A 10,116-nucleotide genomic window follows, 5' to 3' on the forward strand; every position below is an offset into this window, starting at 1 on the left:
GTAGACAGAGCCTTATCCAGAGGGTTCAAGTCTGGGCTATGAGGTGCCCAGTCATGAGCGGTACCCAGGTCAACGAGGCGGTTTCTGAAGAACTGCCACAGGAAAGTGATGGTGTCACCAGCTGTACGTGGGGGTGCACCGTTCTGCATAAACCAGGTCATGCTGAGCTGGTTTGTGGTGGCATTTTGGGTGAAATTATTATGGAACTTCTGGAGTGTTGATTATGAACCCCCAGAAAATGTTGTTGTGGTTGTTGATGGCACCATTCAAGTGGAAATGGGCTCTATCACTGAACCACATCAGGTTGATCCAGTTTGGGTACCACTCCATCCTGTCATTGAGCCAATTGTACATATCAAGTCTCCTTCTTGTGTCATATTGACTCAGTTTATGTTTAATAGAGATGATGTATGGGAAAAGCTTCAGTTTCTTAGTGAGGATACGCCAGGCAGATGTTGGTTTGATGCCTAGCTCCTGGGAGCGCCGGTGGTGGGACTTCTTGGGACTGTCCACTGCAGAATCCCGCAAGGCGTCTATGTTGGCTTGGCTCTTCGTTACTGATGCTAGCCTGCCACTGCTGCCCCTGCTCTGGTTGTGCACTGTATGCTTGTGCTTAAAATGTTTCACAATATGTTGAATAGCACAATTTGTGGGTCCATCACGTGTTCTGAGGTCGTATACCCGACAGAACCTCTGGCAGGTGTCTGCGTTTGATTGTCTCATACCACAGAGCCACAACTTTTGTCTTCTGCTTCACTGTCAGTGGCATAGTTGAGCTACGGAGTTATAAATCCCAGGGAACAAATTCTACAATAACAACACCAAACCCTGAAAAGGAAAACTGTCGAGGTCAAAAAAACAAAGAAATGGCAGGAAGTCAAAGTTGTATCAATCTTTTTGAAACACCCTGTATTGCCAAAATGGTTTGGATGGTCTTTTGACTATCCATTTCATAATATTAATTCCATCCTCATATTCAGCAGCTTATACATCAGCATCAATCACACACAAATGTCACCCATGTAATATCCTGAAATATGAGATGTAGTTTACCAAGTACAGTATTTTCAATGGGCTGAGAGTATCATTAGAGGTATGGCAACTCACCTTTGAGTGTCTCGGCTGGGTTTTAATCTCCACCTAGCTATAAACTGTCAACATGGTGTTTCGCATGCAGGCTGGGGCATCAATGTGTGCATCATCCATCGGAAGGACGTGAATCTGGAATAACCATACGCCAGCACTGAGGGTATTGGTGGGCATTCAAGATCAAACGATGTCTTTTATGAAGAGTTGTCACCAGATCCCTGAACAAATTCAAAATTCCTGCCACTTTCAATCAAACGTCCGGCTTGACCAGATGGTCTGTGAAACACTTGGGCCAAAAAAGTTTCACGCCAATCCCACAAGAAGGTTGGGAATAATTAGGGCCGTTGAAGTAGTAGTAGTAGTAGTAGTAGTCATAGTTGTCGTCGATGTAGTATTGTTGTGGGGCCGGGTTTCGGTGGCAAGCACGACCGCTAGGGGGAGCAGTAGAGTCGGCTCCTCTGAACACCGGGAATTTAGGTCGTACCTTTCAGATAAATCCGAAAGGTCACGGGTCCCTTATCGGACCGAAGATCACCACATGGGGTAGGGTCAATTGCCAATTTCAATATACCGAAATACCCACGTCGTCAAACTAGCGGGGAAATTCACCCTCGGCAGGATCTGTGTGATCCGGGCCGTTACCGAGTCGTACCCTGAGCGGAGAGTACCAGAATCCTGCCAGCCAATTGCACGATTACGGCAACAATGAGACCTCCTAATTCCCGTTCGCAGCGCGGCAAACCAATGATAGAAATGACAAAGAACGAGCTGGGACATTCAACAAGAGGGGAATTTATTTACAACAATAATTGGGGAGGGGAACACAGAGCAGAGTTATCACGAATAAAGAAAGGTATCAAATATACAAGCAATTCTTTAAACAGTTCTACTTAGAGACAGGGCCCATGGACACACACACGCACACACAATTACCCAGAAAGAGATGGACCTCGAGGTCTTTATTGCCCCTCCAGCTCGGAGGGAAGATGAGCTGAGGGAAGAGAACGTGCTGGCTACCTGGCCGCGTTTGCGCGGCTCGACGTCCGCACCTTCCCGGAGCACCAGTCGCCAAAGAACGGACCAGGGCAGCCGAACCCAAAGGAGGCGAGATTAGGTGGTCTCCCGTGATGAGATGGCCGACCACTTGTTGTAATGCGCCAGACGAGACGCCTCGGATGCGCGCGATCCAGTCAGACGCAGACCCAGACAGAAGCGTGCTCGAGCAGATGGGACGCAATCATTAATCCTTTCTTCTGTCCTTCGGGGCGCGGTACCCTCCCCCGTCACCTGCTCTCATTGGGTGCACGGCATCTCGCAGCTCCGCCTTCTTGCAAAGGACCGCCCCGCTTTTGTTCCGCTCGTCGCCCATTGGGCGGAAAATGACGCATACCCTTATTTGGCGCCAAGCCAGAATGAAATGCTTCGTTACCATATTTGGTGTGAAATCCACACCGCCTGGGGCATGGAATTCCGCCCACGCACACGCCCGCATGCCGTGAGCAGAGTGTTGTTGTCGTTGGGGTAAAAATCCTATCTATAAAATAACTGCGCAGCGCTCGTACACTTAATCATACATTAAACATAGGACGGGACCCCACGTCGAAACACATACTTACTGATATAACTGATCTATAGGACCTGGCTGTTGTGTGCAGTGAGCTTCCAAATTCGTAACAGTATTTCCAAGACTCTCCAACAGCATATTTAGACATTAACATAATTTAGTGTAAAGACAATTTTAGATTGTTTCATTGAAAGTTCTTCATGAAGAAAGCAACCACTACTTCTGCTAAATGGCGACTTGTTTGTGAGGGATAAGCTAATCTATATTTTAAAATGGCCATATTTCTCCGTCTGTCCGTTTCTCTCTTTCTGGCCGTTGATTAGATAGCTGGCCTGTCTCCACCCACAATTGTGACGTGAAAAAACACAATCATACATCCGCCATTTTGGTGCTTTAGGCCTCGGCCTTCACGCCTCTGGCGTTGAAGACTGAACAACGCGTCTTCTGTCATGAAATAAAGGTACGTTTTGATCACCGTCGAGGAAACGACGTTCGGGAACGTTTGTGGCAGCGGTCTGTGATACGCTGCTTGGGTGGCCATCGAGGGACCTCAAGAATAGCATTTAGTGTGTAGTGATTTATTTATTTTAACGAAATCAGTGCCACTTCATGATAACCACAGTTTATGAAGAATACGAAAAAGTTAAATGTGTACTCAATTCCATGATCGACTTGTGTTTATATTTCTGTTCCCGGGAACTTTTTTTTGTTTCCCACGAAGTGAATGTGCATGTGTTTGCATCCTTCTGAAAAATTAATGAACATCTGGAACTCTGCTTTCACAGTGCCCGCGTCCAGTCTGTTCCTGTCATTCCTCCAAGCGGTCATCATCATTGAAAACAACCGTTCTGTGGGAGCATTGCTGCGTGGAATTGAGAATATGGAGGAGCTGATCGTCCTTCGACCATTGTGAGTTTAAGGACGTCTTTCGCTTCGGTATTTTCATACAGACAAACGTAACATGAAGACGTCACAAAGAAGCGTGACAAATAGGACCTTTGTTGGCAATCGCAGGACCATTATAAACATGGGATTGATTAAATGAAAAATGTATTAATCAATGAAGACAAATGATCAAAAGTTAAGTTGTTGGTCCAAAGGTCGGGTAGCTCAAGAAGAAAACACATGACATACAGGTGTACGGTTTCGTATCAAGAGGACGGAGCAGAAGAATATCGGACTGTCCTCTATAAAACCGGATGAATGACCACCCTATAAACCGCCCAAAGATAACTCGTACAATCAAAGAGTACTGCTGAGTTTATGTACATTTAAAACTTGAACAACGTGTCGTCTATCATTAAAGAAAGCTACGTAGAGGAAAGGAAACAGTCATGATTAATATTTGAAGTCTTTTATTTATTTCTCTCTTATTTATCTTTCTCTGAAGTCTCTTATTTATTTGAATAAATAAATAAATAAATAAACTCCAACCTGACCTTTTGGTTTCTGCCCGAGTTTCAAAGGTTGAATAGTGTGCAAGTACAGGAATTATAAACAAACTGTATTTCACATGTGCATGGACACAAGTTACATGGCAAGTTGGAGGTGATGAAAAGCAGGTTGGGGAGAATCGAAAGCGGGTTTTATTTATTTATTTAGTTTTTACCAAACCTGATAAAGGTGTCTTTTGAGGGATTGTCAGCAACACAAAATACATCAGAATACTGAGATAGCTGTTTATTGACGAGTATTGATAAGGAGGTTCCAAGTAACACAACTTCAAGCTCAGTGATTGTGGTGGCACGATGTTGAATACGTAATGATTGATGCAAGAATACCCTTTTGCTTTTACGAGTGGGAGGAGGGGGTGGCAGTATGGCTATGGGAGGACAGAGAGTTGACGTATGGAGTGGGTGAGGGGTAGAGCAAAGATGGGACAGAGTTGGGAGGAGATTGAGACTTGGTGAAGGGGAGAGCTGTAGGGGTTGATGGCTTTTGGTGAGAGGGGGAAAAGGTTGACTTTTGGGAGGGGGAGGGTTTGAAGGTTTTAGGTCAGGAGGGGAGGTTGGGACTTGGGATATGCATTGAAGACTTTAATAAAAACTGTGTGTGTGTGTGTGTGTGTGTGTGTGTGTGTGTGTGTGTGTGTGTGTGTGTGTGTGTGTGTGTGTGTGTGTGTGTGTGTGTGTGTGTGTGTGTGTGTGTGTGTGTGTGTGTGTGTGTGTGTGTGTGTGTGTGTGTGTGTGTGTGTGTAGCGATCAAGGCAACTGTTCCATCCATCCATTGGGACCAGACCCTGTGCAGAGCATTGGTGCTGCCTTAGCAGTCTCCTTGGCTATTGGGCACAATCCTGGAGGGGTCGCCACTCTGACACAGGATACCAGCGAGCTGGCACTCATTCTGCCGACCTCAGAAGGATGAACAGGCAGAGTCAACCCCACCTGGTAATAATTCAACAGCTAAGGGGGATTTGAACTCAGGTTCCTAAGATCCCAAGCCCACCACCCGAATAGTGTAGTAGATAGTAGAAAAATCGTGCAAATTATGATACAAGCATCAAATTTTGTCATTTCTGTTCTGCAGGGCTTTCTGATCAAATCTGCCCGATTGGCCATTTGAAAATCCAAATTTTGAAAAATCTGTATTTTCAAATGGCCAATCAGGCAGACTTGATTAGAACCCCCTGGAGAACAAATGTGCCAAGTTTGATGTATCATCATTTGCACGATTCCTCTCAAAAATTGCTGTTATCTGCCCCCACTATAACCATTCAGCCAACACCAGGCATGCAACTGTTGCCACTGCCCAAAATAAAGCGATGAGCAATTTGTGTAATCGATAAAGGTTTTTGTATGTAATGTCAGTTTTATCCCAAATTTTCAAGGCTGATAATGTGAAAATACAGAAACGTAAATGACTCGTTCAGCACTACGTATTGTGACTGTATGTATATCACAAATAGGGTGTTTGCTATGAATCTAAATGGCACGAGTGTTGGACATTTGCTGGAACATCCATTCTCATTTTCACATCAGGTGTGATTGCTTGTACCTGCATTTATTCCAATCGTTAAGGTACTAATGAACAAAAATAAAACTGTTGGAGCTCTTCTTCAACTTCCAAACCTTCATCATCATCCTCTTTTTTTTCTGAAACTATAATACTGCATTGTAAAGGGACCAGACTTGCACAAGATGTTTTGACACCAAGAAGTTCGTGTAATTTTTATTTATCACATCACGTATGTTTTGCGTGATGATACAAAATTTGCTGATACTACCTCGATGCCATTTAATGGTTTTAAATAATAAGTAATTGTAAGGTATGTTAAACTTTCAGGGATTTTTTTCATTTTTCATACAGGGATTTTTCTGTATTTTCACATTATCAGCCTTGAAAATTTGGGATGTTTTCGTCCGTCTCCTATTTCGATTTCTCCAGCCAAACCGCTGGGCCGATCTGGCTGAAATTTGGCAGCAACGTTCCTCTCCTGACTGATAATGGGGATTGCAAAGCTCGTTCCAGTCACGTGACTTTAAGTAGGTCAAAATGGCCAAATTAGTAAATTTCTTCAAAAATTTTCTTTGCCAGACGGACCAGTCAGAATGCTACCAAATGCGGGTTGTATCATTAGACCTTGATCGGGATGTTAAATTGCGGAAGCCATGCCGATCACATGACCGGAAGCGTGCCAAAATGGCGGTGGCATAAATTCTTTCCAAAATCTTCTCCAGACCCACCAGTCAGAATGCTATCAAATGTGGGTTACAACATTAGGCCAGGATAGGGAATTTAAATTGCGGAGGCCATGCCGATCACATGACCAGAAGTGTGTCAAAATGGCCGTCTCGGTCAACTTTTGGGAAAATCATGTAAATTCCTTCAAAAATCTTCCTCTCCAGACCCACGTGTCAGAATCCTACCAAATGTGGGTTACAACATTAGACCAGGGCCCAGACAAGCTACAGGTCCAGTGGACCTATTTTTCGTTTTTTATTTCTTGTTTACGTTATTGTACAGAAGATTTGTTTTTCTTTTTACTTTAATGTATGTTCATTTTATTATATCCCCTGTTATGTTTTCATACCTGTCTGTGAGCAGGATATCTCAAAAAGTTATGGATGGATTCAGACAAAATTTGGTGAGCAGGTTCCGTGTGTAAAAAGGACAAATCGATTCGATTTTGGTGATGACACAGATCCGGATCCAAGGATTTTTAATGTTTTTTTTTTTAGTGATTCTTCCCCTTTTAGTGGGGCAACTCAGCATAACAATTGTGCATTTTGTGATGAAAGCACCAAATTTGGCACACTAGTAGCCTATCATATTATGAACATATTTGGATATTGGGCCATCTCAAAATTTTTGATGGCAGTGGAAAATGGCTGCCACAGCCATCAGCGGCTGAATTTGAGATGGCCCAATATCCAAATCTGTTCATAATATGATAGGCTACTAGTGTGCCAAATTTGGTGCTTTCCTCACAAAATGCACAATTGTTATGCTATATTTAACTAAGTTGCCCCACTATTTGAGAGATCGGGCCAAAAACGACATTTTGCACGACACCTCAAAATGTCGTGGACTGATTATGACAAAACTTGGTGGATGAGTTGAGTATATGACAAGAACAAGCCGATTAGATTTTGGTTCAGGTCCAAATGCAGACCCGGCCTATCGGTGAGATACAAAACGTAAACTGTAAAGCCTGGTGGAGGTACGTGCTCTACTGAGCGCGATTCTAGTTATACGTGTGATTCAAATGGCAGAATGCTTGTGTATTTTGTAGACTACTGCAGAGTGCGAGTGTATCAGACGCTTGTGTTTGTCTGGCGGTCACATTGTCAAAAGATAAGAGCACTGATATAACGGATCACGATCGATGCTATGCGGTAACACAAGCACCCTCTATTCCAAACGGTGACATGTTCGTACGTTGTGGTTATGGAGTTGTCAATCAGCATGTTTGGAATATTTATTGCGGTCAAGAGTTTTCTCGCATTTACCTGCCCTGCTGCTGGCTTGTGGGGAACACAAGAACCTTGTCCTACAGCTGAACTCTAATTCCGATTGAATGCTCCTTTGTCATTCTTGCCGGCTCGGTTGACGCTCAATCACCGATTAGCAATTCTGCTATGATTTGAGTTGACCCGCTGAGTTGCCTCGATGTTTATAGTATATTAAGGTATTGCTGCTCCCATTGCAGTTGCAAAGTCTCTTTTATTTCCCAAGGTTTAGTCATTGTTTCATGCAAGTGCTGCGATTTGTAGTCGGGGCTTCAAAATAATTCCTATTCTTGAAGCATTCTTAAAATCCCGATGATGGGATGTTGCTTGAAAAGGGATCTGCAGAAAGCCTTTTGATGTCGCTGAAGATGAGCAGGTGGGTTTCCTTCTCTGCTCTTGATATTCAAACAGGGGTTTGACAAAAGCTTTTTTGAAAGTTAACACAAGGTCTTGGAGAATACATGTGAAGTAGTGTGGATCGTGTATAATGTAGTGATGTAGTCCTTCAATCGTACGGTCATTTGTCTGATGCAACCAATTTTACATGTATGCAAGGTTTCCCAGAAGCATCACGTTGATCGTTGTCACTGACTCAACACTTTGACTGGCTATGAAAGACTGATACACTCGCACTCTGCAATGGGACTGTTGTGTGGTACATACACTGTAAGTGATCATCATGGTCATCACTTCGTATGCAGCATATGACTGCTGCTTTCAAGCCTGGTGTTGGCTTAACAGTTAACGTGGCTGGCTTAAGATCCTCGGGTCCTGAGTTTGAGGCCCATTGGCTGCTGAATTAACACCAGGTGGAGTAGACTCAGACCGTCGTCCTTCTGAGGCTGGCAAAATGAGTACCAGTGTACTGGTATTGGGGCACAGCATCAGTGGCACAGCCATGTCCCAACAAAACGATAGCTACCTGGCAGCCAAACTGCCAGAAGGAAAAGAAGACTGCTGCTTTGCATCAGTGTCTGTGTTGTGACCCTGTAGGTTAGAGCAGGAATTTTGTAATTTTTTTTGTTCAGGGTGCCGGCGATAGCTCACCTGCTCTTCACGAAGGACGCCATAAGATTTTTTTTAACATCCATCAACTAATACTAGCAGATGGAGCACTTGGCTTAATGTGCATCTGAGGGACGGCACATGTCAATGCCTCCCCCTGCTTGGATGCTGAATATTGTTTTGGCAAATTCAATATAACCTGTGTAGTAATTTGCCGAATGAACTGAGGTGTAAAGGTTCCCTGTACATGCTCTTATTACCTGTGTAAGTTACTGCTTTGCAATGGCTATTTGTGTAAAAGTATCAGATTACTTTCTCTTTTTTTGCTGATTATTAAGTTTCTTTGTTCCTGACATTAGCCAGAACTCTTCCTTTCCATATCCACCGGTTTACCCATTGCCGTGAAGAAATGTTAGCTCACAAAATCCATATTTTGATGCGTCCACAAGAAATTGTTTCCCATAAGCTTGGCATTGAATATGAAATCATGAACCTGAGACACAAGCGGCTGTGACAACATTCCAAACAACAGTAGATCCGTTCTTTAGTCGCAAAGGCTTGTGAAGCCAAGCACACTATGGCGTACACTTTTGAACTCTTGTAAAACTTGATAAATCCTCGTAGGAGTAGAAGGCAAATAATTAAGTAATTCTGTCCATCCTACAACAAACAGCACGCAGTCATCACACACCCTTCACTTCCTGGAGTGCTCATCTTGTAAGTTTGGGAAAACAAAATGTTGTACCTTGACTTATCAAATTCCTTAGATATTCATAGCATGGGCTTTTTGCTGGAATGTGAGGCATCTGTTCGTAACTTTTATGCATAAAATGCATTGGAAGTGTGTGTTTCCTTCGAAGGCAGCAACCACAATCACAAACGACTGTGCTTGCTTAGACGACGACTCTTGCACCACTTTTATTAGAGAGAAGAACAAAGAACAACTGGTATCTCTTCTAATATTGTTATATCATGCACCCGCATAAGCCTGGCTTGGTGGTTCGGGTGGCGGCTTGGGATCCTAGGGTCCTGAGTTCAAGCCCCGTTGGCCACTGAATTAAAATACACCAGGAGGTTGACTCAGCCTGTCATCCTTCCGAGGTCAGCAAAATGAGCACCAGTGTACTGGTAAGGGGGACACTGCATCAGCAGCAAAGCCACATCCCAACCAATGATGCAACCAGCAGCCACAGGCTGCACTCGGTAGAGAGAGATGCACCTGCATTTCCTTTGTGTTTTATAGGGGAAGGGAGAGAGAGGGGGAAGGAGGTGAGGGGTGGGGGGGTTGCTGTACCTTGATGTGTATATCAGATTGTACTGCATTAAGATTTGTCAAAATCCTGATTACATGACGCACGAGACAAAGCAAAATATGAAAAATTATCTTTCTAATGGAACGCACTAATTGTTACAGAAGGATTTATTGATAAGGTTTACATACAACATGTACTCATTTGGAGCAGATAACCTTACTACCTCGTGTTGGTGCAGATGTAATTGGCATCAGGT

At 43.7% G+C, this 10,116-nt stretch overlaps 1 protein-coding gene across 1 annotated transcript in view; it reads left to right on the forward strand.

Annotated features, from left to right (window-relative positions):
• Positions 1–4,869: 4,869 nt before the first annotated feature.
• Positions 4,870–10,116, forward strand: part of LOC147012312 (uncharacterized) — a 23,405-nt gene continuing 18,158 nt past the window's right edge. The window contains exon 1 of the mRNA XM_085856313.1: positions 4,870–5,040. Within this exon, the coding sequence (XP_085712439.1) occupies positions 5,014–5,040 (27 nt within the window). The 5' untranslated portion in view covers positions 4,870–5,013. The remainder of the gene's footprint in view (positions 5,041–10,116) is intronic.

The sequence above is a fragment of the Eptatretus burgeri genome, chromosome 15, assembly GCF_056783735.1.
Source record: "Eptatretus burgeri isolate ZD-2024b chromosome 15, Ebu_testis_v1, whole genome shotgun sequence".
NCBI classification, from domain to species: Eukaryota; Metazoa; Chordata; class Myxini; order Myxiniformes; family Myxinidae; genus Eptatretus; species Eptatretus burgeri.